General features: G+C 41.1%; 1 protein-coding gene across 2 annotated transcripts in view; it reads right to left on the bottom strand.

Annotated features, from left to right (window-relative positions):
• Positions 1-637: 637 nt before the first annotated feature.
• Positions 638-18,046, bottom strand: part of LOC106581213 (calcium-binding protein 8) — a 91,605-nt gene continuing 74,196 nt past the window's right edge. Inside the window, exons 4-5 of one of the 2 annotated variants that reach the window (XM_045703761.2) lie at positions 14,204-14,360; positions 638-7,212 (exon numbers count right to left, since the gene is read on the bottom strand). In XM_045703761.2, coding sequence (XP_045559717.1) covers positions 7,085-7,212; positions 14,204-14,360 — 285 coding nt within the window. In that variant the 3' untranslated portion in view covers positions 638-7,084. Of the gene's footprint in view, positions 7,213-13,563; positions 14,361-18,046 lie in introns of those variants that run through there. The other variant, XM_014163126.3, reaches the window with a different exon arrangement.

Genomic DNA, 18,046 nt, shown 5'->3' with positions numbered 1-18,046 from the left:
GGATCAGTTTAGCCTATTTAGATCATAACGAAGAAGATTACATGGACTTGATCCCAGATCAGCACTCCTACTTTGAGACGCGTTATGAATACAGGCCCAGGGCCCAGGACCAGGGCCTGGCTTCAGATTAGAAGTGCTGATCAAGAAGTGATGACCATGAAGTCACGCCAGCGCTGACCCCCTAGATCCCTGGTAAGTGAGCCTGCTGTCCTCAGGCCCACACACACACCCAACAAGGTCCACACACTCATACTTCCATGTTAATGAACACACCTAGTCAGGTTACAGAACAATTAGGCAAGCCTAGGGCCCCTAGACCCAGCGAGTATAGTGTAACAGTGGGCTGTATAATCGGTTCACCTAGTAACTAGGATCAGTTTTGCCTTTTAAGGGGGGGGGGGGGGGGGGGGGCTGATCCTAGTCTAGGGGTCCTAGATGCTTTGTAAATATGGGCCCTGATCTATAACTTACAACCAGGTTTACAGCAAAGCTATTTACTGGCTTATACCTCCATCTTGTTGTGTTCTCCTACGCAACACTAGTCCTATCTGATGGAAGACAATGAGAAAAACAACCTTTACCAAAAAAGAGATGTTTTATTGCATAAATGCTTTCCATTTCCTTTTTTTCCCTTTTTTTTATTTTTTTTTTTACAGATTTTAATATTTACATAGACAATATTCAGGCTATTCTTAATATTAACTTAAATCTGGACTAAAAAGCACTTTCAATGGAGATTTAACATTGATCTTGCTTTTTAGTCCAGCACAAGGCTTAATCTGTGTCCAGGAAACAACCCCTACATGTTTTAATGTTGTGCATGAAAAGTTTACATGTGTATGTGTATGTACTGTATATGTATGTATTTTATGTACAGTGTCCATACAGTGCCTTCAGAAAGTATTCAGACCCCTTGACTTTTCCCTCATTTTGTTACGTTACAGCCTTATTCTAAAATTGACTAAATAAATACAAATCCTTAGCAATCTAAACACAATACCCCATAATGACAAAGTGAAAACAGGTTTTTAGAAATGTTTGCAAATGTATTAAAAATAAAAACCGAAATATCTTATTTACAAAGGAATTGTCTGTAGAGCTCTGAGACAGGATTGTGTCGAGACACAGATTTGGTGAAGGGTACCAAAAAATGTCTGCAGCATTTAAGGTCCCCAAGAACACTGTGGCCTCCATCATTCTTAAATGGAAGAAGTTTGGAACCACCAAGACTTTTCCTAGAGCTGTCCGCCCGGTCAAACTGAGCAATCAAGGGAGAAGACCTTGGTCAGGGAGGTGAACAAGAACCTGATGGTCACTCTGACAGAGCTCTAGAGCTCCCCTGTGGAGATAGGAGAACCTTCCAGAAGAACAACCATCTTTGCAGCCCTCCACCAATCAGGCCTTTATGGTAGAGTGGCCAGACGGAAGCCACTCCTCCGTAAAAGACAAATGACATCCCGCTTGGAGTTTGCCAAAAGGCACCTAAAGGACTCAGACCATGAGAAACAAGATTCTCTGGTCTGATGAAACCAAGATTGAACTCTTTGGCCTGAATGCCAAGCATTATATCTGGAGGAAACCTGGCACCATCCCTACGGTGAAGCATGGTGGTGGCAGCATCATGCTGTGGGGATGTCTTTCAGTGGCAGGGACTGGGAGCCTAATCAGGATCATGGCAAAGATTAACTGAGCAAAGAACAAAGAGATCCTTAATGAAAACCTTCTCCAGAGCACTCAGGACCTCAGACTGGGGCGAAGGTTCACCTTCCAACAGGACAACGACCCTAAGCACACAGCCAAGACAAAGCAGGAGTGGCTTCGGGACAAGAATATGAATGTCCTTGAGTGGCCCAGCCAGAGCCCGGACTTGAACTCGATCAAACATCTCTGGAGAGACCTGAAAATAGCTGTGCAGCAACGCTCCCCATCCAACCTGACAGAGCTTGAGAGGAAATGCAGAAAAGAATGGGACAAACTCACCAAATACAGGTGTGCCAAGCTTGTAGCGTCATACCCAAGAAGAATCGAGGCTGTAATTGCTTCCAAAGGTGCTTCAACAAAATACTGAGTAAAGGGTCTGAATACTTATGTAAATGTGATATTGTTTTTTTATTTTTAATAAATTAGCAAAAATGTAAAAAAAACAGTTTTTTCTTTGTCATTATGGGGTATTGTGTGTAGATAGATGACAGAAAAAAAAGATTTGATCAATTTTAGAATAAGGCTGTAACGTAACAAAATGTGGAAAAAGTCAAGGGGTCTGAATACTTTCCGAAGGCAATTCAACCACCATGCTACTGAAGTGAGACTGTGTTAGTTTTCCAGCCTAATTCACCATCACTTTTTATTATTAAGAAATACATTGATTCTGTGAGGGCAGGTACAGCTCCATCACCTGTAACTGTTTAATATACCCAGGCTAGAGCCTTTAATGTGGGCTACTATGTATTTATTTCTTCATAAACATAAGGCTCTGACGATACCCTGGTATTACAGTGTATCGTGGGGTTAGGGCAGGGCTGTGTCCCAAATGACTCACTATTCCCTCTATAGTGCAATACTTTGACCAGAGCCCCATGGGCCCTGGTCAATAGTAGTGCACTACATATGTATTAGGGTACCATTAATGAAGCAGACAAGGGTGACGGCTCAAAACAGCAAAATAAGGAACAAGCTCCAGTTTGACAGAATACATTATACAATGAATGAGGAGAGAATTTGCCACCTATTAGGCTTAAATTGGTGGTCTCAACAATATTAAATCCAGTGTGGCCTGTGCTTTTACTTTGACATCATAAAACAAATATGAAAACTTCACAGAGAAGCCATCCATCCAAGCATGATGTTAAAATGAACGAGGACATTCATTGATCATACTTAAAAGCAAACCCCTTCAATGTGATTAGAAAGGAGATTTTCTGCCATGGGAAAGACATACATAATTGCAATAAATAGACTGCTATGTACAGTTGAAGTCAGAAGTTTACATACACCTTAACCAAATACATTTAAACTCAATTTTTCACAATTCCTGACATTTAATCCTAGTAAAAATTCCCTGTCTTAGGTCAGTTAGGATCAACACTTTATTTTAAGAATGTGAAATGTCAGAATAATAGTTGAGAGAATTATTTCAGCTTTTATTTCTTTCATCACATTCCCAGTGGGTCAGAAGTTCACATACACTCAATTAGTATTTGGAAGCATTGCCTTTAAATTGTTTAACATGGGTCAAACGTTTCGGTTAGCCTTCCACAAGCTTCCCAAAATAAGTTGGGTGAATTTTGGCCCATTTCTTCTGACAGAGCTGGTTTAACTGAGTCAGTTTTGTAGGCCTCCTTGCTCGCACACGCTTTTTCAGTTCTGCCCACAAATTTTCTATAGGATTGAGGTCAGGGCTTTGTGACGGCCACTCCAATACCTTGACTTTGTTGTCCTTAAGCCATTTTGCCACAACTTTGGAAGTATGCTTGGGGTCATTGTCCATTTGAAAGACCCATTTGCAACCAAGCTTTAACTTCCTGACTGATGTCTTGAGATGTTGCTTCAATATATCCACATCATTTTCCTTCCTCATGACGCCATCTATTTTGTGAAGTGCACCGGTCCCTCCTGCAGCAAAGCACCCCCACAACATGATGCTGCCACCCTCGTGCTTCACGGTTGGGATGGTGTTCTTCAGCTTGCAAGCCTCCCCCTTTTTCCTCCAAACATAAGTATGGTCATTATGGCCAAACAGTTCTATTTTTGTTTCATTAGACCAGAGGACATTTCTCCAAAAAGTACGATCTTTGTCCCCATGTGCAGTTGCAAACCGTAGTCTGGCTTTTTTGGCGGTTTTGGAGCAGTGGCTTCTTCCTTGCTGAGCGGCCTTTCAGGTTATGTCAATATAGGACTCGTTTTACTGTGGATATAGATACTGTTGTACCTGTTTCCTCCAGCATCTTCACAAGGTCCTTTGCTGTTGTTCTGGGATTGATTTTAACTTTTTGCACCAAAGTATGCTCATCTGTATGAGACAGAACACGTCTCCTTCCTCAGTGGTATGAAGGCTGTGCGGTCCCATGGTGTTTATACTTGCGTACTGTTGTTTGTACAGATGAACGTGGTACCTTCCGGAGTTTGGAAATTGCTCCCAAGGATGAACCAGACTTGTGGAGGGCTACAATTGTTTTCTGAGGTCTGGCTGATTTATTTTGATTTTCCCATGATGTCAAGCAAAGAGGCACTGAGTTTGAAGGTAGACATTGAAATACATCCACAGGTACACCTCCAATTGACTCAAATTATGTCAATTAGCCTATCAGAAACTTCTAAAGCCATGACATCATTTTCTGGAATTTTCCAAGCTGTTTAAAGGCACAGTCAACTTAGTGTTTGTAAACTTCTGACCCACTGGAATTGTGATACAGTGAATTAGAAGTGAAATAATCTGTCTGTAAACAATTGTTGGAAAAATTACTTGTCATGCACAAAGTAGATGTCCTAACCGACTTGCCAAAACTATAGTTTGTTAACAAGAAATTTGTGGAGTGGTTGAAATACGAGTTTTAATGACTCCAACCTAAGTGTATGTGAACTTCTGACTTCAACTGTATGTTCCACAAACAGTGCAGTTAATCGAACCAACAATTATTTTGGTAGAACATTCATCTTTTCATAAAACTTTCTATACAGATAAGATAGATAAGAATCATAATATTATACTTCAACATTTCATGTTCTGATAATTATACATCTGAATACAAGGGATGAATAATTCAGCTGACATTTCCGCATACCTTTCGTGTAATAAATGACAGCACTACAGTATGCAGAGCGACACCATGTTGGCGGAGCACTAGCTCTGGTCCATGGCATTAGTGCGGCCTGCTAACTCTAGGCTCAGGGTATATTAGGCTCTATATTTCCCTCACTAACTTTAAACATCAGCTATCTGAGCAGCTAACCCATCGCTGCAGCTGTACATAGCCCATCTGTAAATAGCCCATCCAATCTACCTACCTCATCCCCATATTGTTTTAATTTACTTTTCTGCTCTTTTGCACACCAGTATTTCTACTTGCACATCATCATCTGCACATCTATCACTCCAGTGTTAATTTTCTAAATTGTAATTACTTCACTACTATGGCCTATTTATTGCCTTGTATATAGACTTTCTTTTTTTCTATTGTGTTATTGACTGTACGCTTGTTTATTCCATGTGCAACTCTGTGTTGTTGTTTGTGTCGCACTGCTTTGCTTTATCTTGGCCAGGTCGCAGTTGTAAATGAGAACTTGTTCTCAACTGGCCTACCTGGTTAAATAAAGGTGAAATTATCATTATTTTTTTAAAGGGTTTGCAGGCTGCACTGACACCCTGGACCAGAGCTAGGAGAGCACATAAATTCTTACAAAAAATATCAGAATCCTGGAGCCAACCTCTAGATGGGGCTCTTGCACCAGTCTGTGATTCTACTCTCCTTTCTGCTCATGGGGAAAGATGGCAATTATTATAGAGTGCAAAAGGGTGGGTGAAGGAACCCACAAATGATGGACTGTTCCTACCAAAAATACACTTTTGTAACAGAAAACAACAACAGTTTAGTGTTCTTCATTCAGTACATCTCTATTGAGTTCTATGGCTTTGGCCAGAGAGCTGTGTCTCTGTCTGTCTACCTGCCTGTGTATTGTGACGTGGAAGGCATTAGCATCTGGTTTCACAGTGCCCTTTCCTTCCCTCCACCTCTAAATCTGCTAGAGCAGACTGTACCAACAATCATGCACAAAGAACACCATCAACCAATACACTTAGACAACAACAACATGGGTTACATACATATTTACATATCGACGTTGGACTTGATCGCATGCAGTACTGTAGCTATTACAAGCAGTGCTCAGCAAAACTGAAGGTGGTTTCAATATTACCATGAGAGTCAATACAATACAGGAGTTCAGACCTACCTACCTCAAGAGGAATTAGATCATAGGTACATTACAGCCCAGACTTTTCACAGCTATGGTCTTCCAAACACTGTTCTGTTTAGCACTGGAGAACCTTCCACAGAGAAAGTAAGAGTGAGTTATTTTTCAATTTTACATATTGGGAAAATATTGTCCACAAGAATACCAACTGATTTCACTCCTGAACTCCGGATGAAAGCTTCTAGAACAGCTTAAACACCAGCCCTACAGCAGACGACACCATCATGCCTGTCGCATCCAAAGCCTTACTGTATGCTCCAATGATGAGCTGGCTTCCACCTCCCCTCTGGAAACTAGAATAACAGGCCAATTATTTCAGTGTGTGTGTGTGTGTGTGTGTGTGTGTGTGTGTGTGTGTGTGTGTGTGTGTGTGTGTGTGTGTGTGTGTGTGTGTGTGTGTGTGTGTGTGTGTGTGTGTGTGTGTGTGTGTGTGTGTGTGTGTGTGTGTGTGTGTGTGTGTGTGTGTGTGTGTGTGTGTGTGTGTGTGTGTGTGTGTGTGTGTTAGTGCATACATAAGTACGTGTGTGCGTAGCCAGATTGCAGCAGTGCATCCCGTGGCTCATCAAGCTGCAACGCAGGAGGCATAACTCCAATCTCTCTCACACAGATACAATTGAGGATATGTCTCAATCCACAAGGATGCTGCCTTATACAGATACACTGAGGGCCTGTCTCAATCCACCATGAATTTTGCCTTCTGAGGCAAGCAGTTAAAATTGCCTTCTGAAGTACCATCATATGAAGACTCGGGTAGGGAAGGGAAGAGAAGAAGAGTACTGAACTCCTGTACTTGTGTTTTTATTGCATTAGGGAACAGAGACAGCAGAGTAAGCGAAAGTCAGCCCTTGAATGTCCCTGCCAGAGTAAAGGGGTTATGAGGGGTCTCGCTGGACTCCTCATGCTGGCTTCTCAGTGTCGTTGGATGTCGGACTGTCATTCACTCAGAGAAATCTGGTGGTTTATCAGTCAGTGTTTTTTGTTTGTATGTCACCATCAGTGAGGCATTTTTGAAGTCGTTTTTTTCTTCTAAAGAAACAGGAAATGACCTCACCCACTGTCATCATGCACATGCAGGTTTTTTTACCCCGCTCACAGTGGGCGTGGCCGGGTGTGGCTACTCCAGGCCGTTCCGCAGCATTTGATTGGCTGCGATGAGCATGACACTGATGATGAAGGCCATGGCGAAAGCGCAGATCAGACTCTTCCTCACGCACGTCTGCCGGTTCTTATTTTTAGAATGGACTAATAGAAGAGAGAAAGGGGAAAAAGGAGAAAGAGAGATAAAGCCAGAAAGAGAAAGATGCATAGAGGTTTATTACCAAATTCATTTACAGCTGGCACATCACATTACACATCATATGTTTGCCATTTGCCATTCTCTGTTGTAAGAAAGGGAAAAAGAGAAAGCCTAATACCAAGTCATTTTCAGCAGTGTGGTGAGAAATTACTATTGAACAAACTGCACCAGGCTCTCTTCTGAATCATATAGTTTAGGTGTCAGAAAGTGAGTAAGTGAATGAGGGAGGAATGGAAGAAAGAAAGAAAGGAAAGGAGTAAGTGGCAGGGAGAGTGACTCTGGCAGAGAGAAAGCAGAGCACCTAAATCCTTTAGGTGAGGCTCTGCTCTCTGTCAGATGATGTGTTTGTGTTTGTGGCTGCAGCACAGTGGGACCCGAGATGAAAATGGAACTGACACAAATATACAGTACAACTGGACAAATATGCATGCACACACACATGCGGGCACGCAAACATTCACACGCACACGCACACAAACACAAAGACACACACAGACACACACACATCTTGAAAGTCGTAGATACTTGCACCGTTTACCCGCGAAAAAAGATGCCGCCGAAGAACATGGCTGGCGTTTTACATTCTCCCAACAAATTGTGCTATTTTCTTAGTTTTTTGCGTTTTGTATAACTTATTTTTTACAATTATTTTGTACATAATGTTTCTGCTACCGTCTCTTATGACCGAAATAACTTCTTGACATCAGAACAGCGATTAATCACCGCGGACTGGAATAAACTTTTTCCTTTAACGAGTCCGATGAGAAGGTTATCATGCTTTCACTGGAACAGTGAAGAAAAGACGCAGGAAAAGGGGCCACAGATCGAGCTGCCTTCTGAGAATCCGTAGGCGAGCAATCTCCCACTGCCATCCGTTCTTCTTGCTAATGTGCAATCAATGGAAAATAAAATTGATGACCTACAATTAAGATTACCCTACCAACGGGACATTAAAAACTGTAATATCTTATGTTTCATCGAGACGTGGCTGAACAACGATACGGATAATATAGAGCTTGCGGGATTTTCAATGCACCGGCAGAACAGAGAAGCTACGTCTGGTAAGACGAGGTGTGGGGGTGTGTGTCTATTTGTCAATAACAGCTGGTGCGCGATATCTAATATTAAAGAAGTCTTGAAGTATTGCTCGCCTGAGGTAGAGTACCTTATGATAAGCTGTAGAACATACTATCTACCAAGAGAGTTCTCATCTATATTATTCGTAGCCGTCTATTTACCACCACAGAATGAATCTGGCACTAAGACTGCTCTTAACCAACTCTATAAGGCCATAAGCAAAGAAGAAAATGCTCACCCAAAGGCAGCGCTCCTAGTGGCCGGGGACTTTAATGCAGGGAAACATAAATCAGTTTTACCAAATTTGTACCAGCATGTCACATGTGCAACCAGAGGAAAAAAAATCCTAGACCACCTTTACTCCACACACAGAGATGCATACAAAGCTCTCCCCCGCCCTCCATTTGGCAAATATGACCATAATTCTATCCTCCTGATTCCTGCTTACAAGCAAAAACTAAGCAGGAAGTACCAGGGACTCGCTCAATACGGAAGTGGTCAGATGACGCGGATGCAACACTATAGAACTGTTTTGCTAGCACAGACTGGAATATCTTCCGGGATTCATCCAATGGCATTGAGGAGTACACCACCTCAGTCATCGGCTTCATCAATAAGTGCATCGACAACGTCCCCCCCACAGTGAGCGTACGTACATATCCAGACCAGAAACGATGGATTACAGGCAACATGCGCATCGAGCTAAAGGCTAGAGTTGCCGCTTTCAAGGAGCGGGAGAGTAATCCGGACGCTTATAAGAAATCCCGCTATGCCCTCAGATGAACCATCAAACAAGCAAATAGTCAATACAGGATTAACTTCACTAGGGTAGGGGGCAGCATTTGGAATTTTGGATGAAAAGCAAGCCCAAATTAAACTGCCTGCTACTCAGGCCCAGAAGCTAGGATATGCATATAATTGGTAGATTTGGATAGAAAACACTCTAAAGTTTCCAAAACTGTTAAAATGTCTGTGAGTATAACAGAACTGACATGGCAGGCAAAAACCTGAGGAAAATCCATCCAGGAAGTACTATTATTTTGAAAGGCTGTTTTTCCATTGAAAGCCTATCCACCATACAAAGACTTAGGACCCAGTTCACAATCTCTATGGCTTCTTCTACATGTGGCCAGTCTTTAGGCATTGTTTCAGGCTTTTACTCTGAAAAATGAGGGAGATACAGCACTTTCAATGAGTGGACAGTGGAAATTTCCAGACATGAGTCCAGCGCGTGATCGGGAGCGCACCTTTCTTGTTTCTCCTTTTCTATTGACGAAGCTTTTGTCCGGTTGAAATATTATTGATTATTTATGACAAAAACAACCTGAAGATTGATTTTAAACATCTTTTGACATGTTTCTACGAACTTTTATTGTACTTTTTTGACTTTTCATCTGGATGTTGAAAGCGCGCTTTGTGCCTTTGGATTACTGAACTAAACGCACCAACAAAACTGAGTTTTTTTGGACATAAAGAGGGACATTATCGAACAAAACAAACATTTATTGTGTAACATGGAGTCCTGGGAGTGCCACCAGATGAAGATCATCAAAGGTAACTGATTAATTTAATCTTTATTTCTGACTTTTGTGAGTCCTCTCCTTGGCTGGAAAATGTCTGTATGGTGTTTTGTGGCTAGGCGCTGTCCTAACATAATCGCATGGTGTGCTTTCGCCGTAAAGCCCTTTTGAAATCTGACACAGCGGCTGGATTAACAAGACGTTTATCTTTAATCCTCTGTATAACACTTGTATCTTTCATCAATGTTTATGATGAGTATTTCTGTAATTTGATTTGGCTCTCTGCAATTTCACCAGATGTTATTTGAGACAATGCATTACTAAACATAACGCGCCAATTTAAACTGAGGTTTTTGGACATAAAAAGGGACTTTATTGAACAAGACGAACATTTATTGTGTAACATGGAGTCCTGGGAGTGCCACCAGATGAAGATCATCAAAGGTTAGTGATTCATTTAATCGCTATTTCTGATTTTTGTGAGTCCTCTCCTTGGCTGGAAAATCTCTGTAGGGTTTCTTGTGGCTAGGCGCTCTCCTAATATAATCGCATGGTGTGCTTTCACCGTAAAGCCTTTTTGAAATCGGACACTGTGGTTGGATTAACAAGAAGTTTATCTTTAAAATGGTGTATAATACTTGTATGTTTGAGGAATTTTAATTATGGGATTTCTGTTGTTTGAATTTGGCGCTCTGCAATTTCACTGGCTGTTGTCGAGGTGGGACGCTAGCTGATACCGGGGTTAAGATTGAATCCTACTACACCGGCTCTGATGCTTGTCGGATGTGACAGGGCTTGAAACTATTACGGACTACAAAGGGAAATACAGACGCAAGCTGCCCAGTGACGCGAGCCTACCAGATGAGCTAAATGCTTTTAATGCTCGCTTTGAGGCAAGCAACACTGAAGCATGCACGACAGCACCAGCTGTTTTGGATGACTGTGTGATAACGCTCTCGGTAAGCGATGAGAACAAAACCTTGACATTGACATTTTCAACCTCTCCCTGACCGAGTCTGTAATACCTACATGTTTCAAGCAGACCACCATTGTCCCTGTGCCTAAATGATTACAGCCCCATAGCACTCACGTCGGTAGCCATGAAGTGCTTTGAAAGTGTGGTGCCAGGACAACAACCTCTCCCTCAATGTGAGGAAGACAAAGGAGCTGATCATGGAGTACAGGAAAAGGCAGGCTGAACAGGCCCCCATTAACATTGACGGGGCTGTAGTGGAGTGGGTCGAGAGTTTCAAGTTCCTTGGTGTCCACATCACCAACGAACTATCATGGTCCAAACATACCAAGACAGTTGTGAAGAGGGCACAACAAAACCTTTTCCCCCTCAGGAGACTGACAAGATTTGGCATGCGTCCCCAGATCCTCAAAAGGTTCTACAGCTGCATTGAGAGCATCCTGACCGGTTGCATCACCTCCTAGTATGGCAACTGCTCGGCATCTGACAGTAAGGCGCTACAGAGGGTAGTGCGTACGGCCCAGTACATCACTGGGTCCAAGCTTCCGAACATCCAAACTTCCGAACATCCATATAATAGGCGGTGTCAGAGAAAAGCCCATAAAATTGTCAGAGACTCCAGTCACCCAAGTTATGGACTGTTTTCTCTGCTGCAGCATGGCAGGCGGTGCCGGCGCACCAGGTCTGGGACCGAGGGGCTCCTTGACAGCTTCTGACGCAAAGCCATAAGACTGCTGAATAATTAATGAAATCGCCACTAGACTATTTACATTGACCCCCCTCCCTTTTGTATACTGCTGCTGCTCGGTGTTTATTATCTATGCATAGTCACTTCACCCCTACCTACATGTACAAGTTGCCTCGGCTGGCCTGTTTCCCCGCACACTGACTCGGTACCGGTACCCCCGGTGTATAGCCTCGTTATTGTTATTCTTATTGTGTTACCTTTTATTATAATGTTTTACTTTAGTCTATTTGGTAAATATTTTCTTAACTCTTCTTGAACTGCACTGTTGGTTAAGGGCTTATAAGTAAGCACTTCACGGTAAGGTCTACACTTGTTGTATTCCGTGTATGTGACAAATACAGTTTGATTTGATTTGAACTTCAGGCCATGATATCATTATCCGGTTCAGTCTACCTCCGGCATGAAATGGTAAGTCAGCAAATCTCCCTCCCCTGCCCAATCAGTGACCTGGAAACAGCGGAGCTGGTTTACGGGGCCGTGGTAACTGTGGTAATTAGATGGCCTGGGCCAATGACCTGCAGGTACAAAGTCCTGTGTAGGCTGCCCCCGCCTCCCTTTACATCTCACTCTCTCACTCTCACAAGCTATTTACAACTCTGTTGTCAGAAAGCACTGAACAAATCACTTTACTTACACAAAAGTCAACTTTAACAGTTTTTTTTGTTAAAATTAGTAATCAAAATGAGCTATAGATCTGTCATATCTGTATCATGAAGCATTTTACGATAACACAATCAATTGTGCCCTACAGTGACATCAAGTATTTATTTCTATAGGTCAGAACACATTCAAGTGTTCGTCAATAGCGGGTACTGTTCATTTAGACCCTGGAGCCTGATATTCTCTTCCCCTACGTGATTTAGCCCATAGTGGTGCTAACTGTAACTCCCAGTCACAAACCCAGTTGAAACATCCCGTTCGCACAGAGGACACATTGTAATCTCTCAGTCTCACCTTCCGGTTTTAATACTCTGATAAAGCACCTTACAATCCATGTCCAGCCCTGATGTCTGTTGCCACTCTTACTGCAGTAAATCTACCATGACAGGCCATTTCGGCTCAGCTGCATCACACAGCCTTTCCAGTTTCACAAGGAGCAGTGTGTCTCAGACTGCAACAGAGAGAGATTAATAAGGGAATGACCTCTGAGTGTCTATTTTGGCTCTAACCTGAAAGGCTACAGAACCAACAGCTTACTGGGGAAGGAGGTTCTAGTTGTACTCAAAGGATCTCAGGGGAAATGCTACATTTTATGTTTTTAACTATTCACCTGAAAACTGGTCTCCTGCTCCTGACATTCAATTGTTGTATCATCTTCACTACAGACATAATAGGGTCATTCCAATAATTCAGTGCCTTTTGAGAAGTGTAACTTGGTCCAAAAATTATTTTGATTCCACCTAATTTTAACATTCTGTCAAAAACAGCATATGTTCAACTTCATAAAAAACATGTTTTCCCATCTCAAGTGGATACATTTCAAATAGACTTTAGGAAGTGCCTATTGAATTCCAAATAAAGTAACAGGGTTGACCGTAACAGGTTGATGATTTCATCTTAAATCAGCCATAAATCCCTTTGTGAATGAGGGAATGGAAGCTTATTGTGTGCAACAGTGAGTGGTAATTGAATGCAAGCTGCACCAAAACAATTAAATTGCTAAAACATTTCTAGCCTGTCTATCTATGGGTAACAGGGTTGACGTGTTATACTCAACCCACTCAGTTATCCACCACAAAACCAGAAAAAGGCCAAAAAGAGTAGAACCAGCTCACCTGCTTTGACACTATGATTTGACTATTAGATGTTCAATGTTTCTTTTGAAAAAACATTTTAAAAGGAATAGTTTCAACATATTAAAACGAGTGTGATTCACTTAACAGGGTTGATCTTAAAATAAAGGACAGACGTAAATGAATCACTAATCACATTAAATAAATAAAAAGTATTTAAAAATGCCTATGTCAAAGCAACAAAAAATAACTAGGTTTTTACAATGATGGTGAAACTTGGAGACATTTTTGGATTAAGTGGTTTGAAATCTTTCTAGAAGTGACACAGGGCTGATGGAGGCACATGTCAAAATTGTGCATTTTGGCACTTTAGTAAGCCTTTATTCATATAAGAAAATAGGATTTATTAAATTCTCCATGTGGTCTATATTAAAGGGCACTTCCAGTAATATAGCAGGCTTTTAAAATTCTATATTGGTGCAACATTTGTACTTAAAATATCAAAGGGACACAAAAGGCATTATTTTCGTGGAATGACCCGATAACAAACAAAAAATAAAGATTCATATCAACCTAAACACCCTTCCCTGCTGCTATGGTATTCATAACTCCCTGATGACACCTTTTTTCATCATAGCCCAGGTGACCAAATGACTTCCTACACCATGAACACCTTCAATCAATAAATCAGCAGGTGGAGTCTGACGGTTATGGATCCTGATAGGTGGAGTCAGATCCATCCTGAAGGGTGGACGGGCGTGCAGCGCTCTCTGCCCCACCGATGACAGCTAGCAGACTCTCTCTCTCCCACACATCCACCATCCATCTCTCTCTTACATCCACCCTCCATGTCTCTCCACAGGCTACAGAATCTACTCAACTCACTTCCTTCAAAGTCTGCCTGACAGTGTCCCGAGTTCTCGTTGAGGCTCTCCTCCTCGTTGATGATGATGTTCTCGATGTCCTTCATGGTCAGGTGGTCTCTGAAGGCGTGGAACAGGATGTGTTTCAGCTCCTCAAGGGTGATACGCTGCATGTCAAACTGCAGGGGGAGGAAAAGGAAGTAAAAGAGTAGTGAGGGAAAAGTTTTGAAGAGAGGGAAAGCAAACAACCCACTTTAATTTGCTACATTGACACAGGGGGAATAGAATTTAGGTTCCCAAATCAATTGTACATTTCTTATTACTATTTTTCGTTTTTACAAAAGGTGAATTTTCTGTTGTTGTAAAATAGTCATGATTACTCTACTTAGGTACCTTTTGTCTGATGGATACACATCATGCAACTATTTCTGTAACATACTTCAATACAGGAAATCCAGACTATGTCACGTCCTGACCGGTAATAGGGGTTATTTGTTATTGTAGTTTGGTCAGGACGTGGCAGAGGGTATTTGTTTTATGTGGTTCGGGGTGGTTGTGTGTTTAGTGGTGTGTTTGATTTATTATTCTGGGTTTTGGGCACTGGTCTAAGTTAATGTATTTCTAGTTCTTTGTATTTCTATGTTTAGTTATTTGGAGATTGGACTCTCAATTGGAGGCAGGTGTTTTCTAGTTGCCTCTGATTGAGGGTCCTATATATAGGTTTGTGTTTGTGGGAGATTGTGCTGTGTATAGCTCTGTGCCTTACCGGCCTGTTATTAGTCGTTGTGTTTTTGTTGTGTACATGTTTATTTTGGTCTACCTTTGTCCGTTAAATTAAAAAAATTTGAGTGCACATTTCCCCGCTGCGTCTTGGTCCACTTTAACCTACGACAACCGTGACAGACTAGGGACGCTAAAATAAATGTGCTCAAAAGAAAAAAACTCAAATTGAATCTATTTCAAAGTCTGATTGAAGGCCCAAGCAATAAGACAGCACTAGTAGAATACGACACTTGCATTTTTAGCTCCATGTGTTTTCTAGTTCATTCCTCTGTACATTCACTCTAATGAAAGTAGCTACTGCAAGTGACTAGAGTTATAGCCTTAAAGTGATTGATCTCACCTTAGGTGTTGATGAATGGCTGATGCTTTTCAACCATTATCCAAAGCAATCCAATATAACAAGAAATAACACCCAGAGCCACATGCCAAAAGCTTGGAAGATTCCCAAAGTCCTTGGCAATGTTTTGGAGGAGTTTAAAAGTTTGCTTTGCAGGTATTTCTCCAGTTTTTGCCTCCTTACACTGGCTATCTGTGGTATTAAGAATTCATTTCAAACTTATCTTGATCCCCTACAATTAATCTGATGGTTCCAATTCAACAATATGCAAAGATCTATCAAACATGATTGAAAATGTATTTGTAGTGAAAGCCAACAGTGCACAAAGAGACATTGATGCTGCTGACACAAAAGTGAAAGACTAGAATAATTTATCCTTCTTTTAATGAATTTTTATTTAACCTTTATTTATCCAGGTAATCTCATTGAGATATCTATTACAACCAAGACAGCAGCAGGGGAGAACAAAGTTTCAGACAAATCTCCGACATAACAACTTACAGACATAGCCACACCATGAACAAATTATAGACGTAGACACACACACATATCAAATTACATACATAGACATACAAACATCATAGATAAAAATCAATCATATGTACCTGTAATATCCTTGTTAGAACCAAGTATTGAGTTTATTTGTTAATTGGTATTAGATTTAAGAGGTGATTGAATTGCTCCCAAATTGTAATGTTGTTAATGCATTTTTTTTAAAGAAATATTTCTTTAATGTATAAGTGAATAGGTTGGTTTACTTTTAAGTTTAAGTTTTGACCAATAAGGTCACTTGTTAAGCTGTGGCCAATGGGAGTTGACCTGGTTAACGGGAGGCCTGGGAAAATAAGAGAGTGAGAGAGACGTTGAGAAAAGGATGGACATTACATTATGACGTTGGTGAAGAAAAATTATAAAAGAAGACGATAAAAATAGAACAAAACCCATACCTACCGAGTTTTGAAGGGAAATACGATTTTATTTTATAAGAGAGTTGTTATAATTTTGTTAAGAAAGACTTAGTAAAGACTGAAGCTACCGACTCATCGTGGAGGTATTTGACAGCCTTGAGGTTAGCCTAGCATCGTGTGACACCGAGAGAGAATTGCTTGGGAAAGATTAACGAGTTCATATTCCCATGGCATATCGGTTACTGCTAAAGAGTACTGTCTGCATTGATAGCTGTGATTGCTGTGGATCTTGTGAGGAAACCTGCAAGGAACTGCCATACTTCACTGAGGGAATATCTACGAGTAGTGAGTAACCACAACGGTGGGGTGCTTCTAGACTTTATGTGTGTCGTCATTTTTTTTTTAGCTCCAACGCGCGCCAACAGGTTAATTAAGCAAGATTGAAATAATTTAGACATGGGTTGTGCACGACTCATTGGGGTTTATTATTTTTATTTATTTTGATGTGGTGCTTTGAAAATGTAATAATACACATTTTGAACCTTATGTATGTTGCCTTGGTGGAGTCATTTTCTGTTTCAATTTAATTGAATGCATGGGAAAGTATATCCTTATACAATAACAAAAACCGATAATCATTCCATCTGAAGTTAATACCCTATTTGTCATCACCCTAGATTGTTTACAATGGGGATTCTTATTGAAGAAGTCCTTCTCACCTAACATCCCATGCTGTTGAGATGCTCTATGTAAGTTAATATCGTGAGAGTCAAATTCGAGCCTGGTGAGAGGGTTACATACCACTGTATGAAATCCTTAATGACAATCACATTCATCAGTAAGACAAGTCAATCAACCTTTTAAACTCCTCCAAAGAAAAAAGATCCTGGAGTTTCAAACTGGTCTGTAGAGCGTTCTAAGACCACGCAGCCGAGTAACTAAAACACTTTTTAGCCATGGAACTCTTAGGGCACTTTCACAGTTAGTTTGAATGCTTGACTTGCACAAAAGTTGTCAGTTTAGTTTGGAGCTGTGTGAGACATAAACAGTGATTAAATGCTGGCCAAGGATAATAAACTGCTTTGAGACAATAGGTCCTATGAGAGGGTTGGGCTTGGACTTCTAGTGAATTCTGGAGTGCTTGCTATTTTAGTTTAGTGGAGAGCAATCAAGCTCAAGTGGAAAAAAGACAGAAAGGCCCTGAGACAATGGATGTGCTGACAGATACACCAGTTTACATGGAGTAAAGTGTTGGACTGAAAAAACACAACATGAGTATAGCAAGCAACCCAGTAATCTATCCATAGAATCAGATCCTCAGAAAAGGCTACTATTTCCACAGTGGGAATAAAACTGCTTAACCTTTTATTGCAGTGGGCTAAATCAGGGTCACACAGAGTGTTTCTTGGTCGTCTTAAACAAATCTACTTTGAAACAAAAGTATACACCTCACACACACATGGTTATGGGATTAAAAAAAGAAGACACCTGTACCATGTCAGATATAGAGTTGAAATGTATTAAACTTTGAGTTCTCATACCAATATTGCACTTTATATACACTGAGTGTCACGTTTGTCGTAGGAAGGAGACCAAAGCGCAGCGTGGGTATCGTTCCACATCTTTTAATTTAATGTGAAACTTTGCAAGACAAACAATAAACTATAAACAAAACACAAACCGTGACGACAGAGGTGCACCATGCACTAACTCAAAAATAATCCCCCACAAACACAGGTGGGAAAAACAACTACTTAAATATGATCCCCAATTAGAGACAATGATGACCAGCTGCCTCTAATTGGGGATCATACAAAAACCCCAACATAGAAAAAAG

Source organism: Salmo salar, chromosome 20 (assembly GCF_965601325.2).
Source record: "Salmo salar chromosome 20, fSalSal1, whole genome shotgun sequence".
NCBI classification, from domain to species: Eukaryota; Metazoa; Chordata; class Actinopteri; order Salmoniformes; family Salmonidae; genus Salmo; species Salmo salar.
Note: the sequence above shows the minus strand (reverse complement) of the source record. Positions and strands in the feature narration are given on the sequence as shown.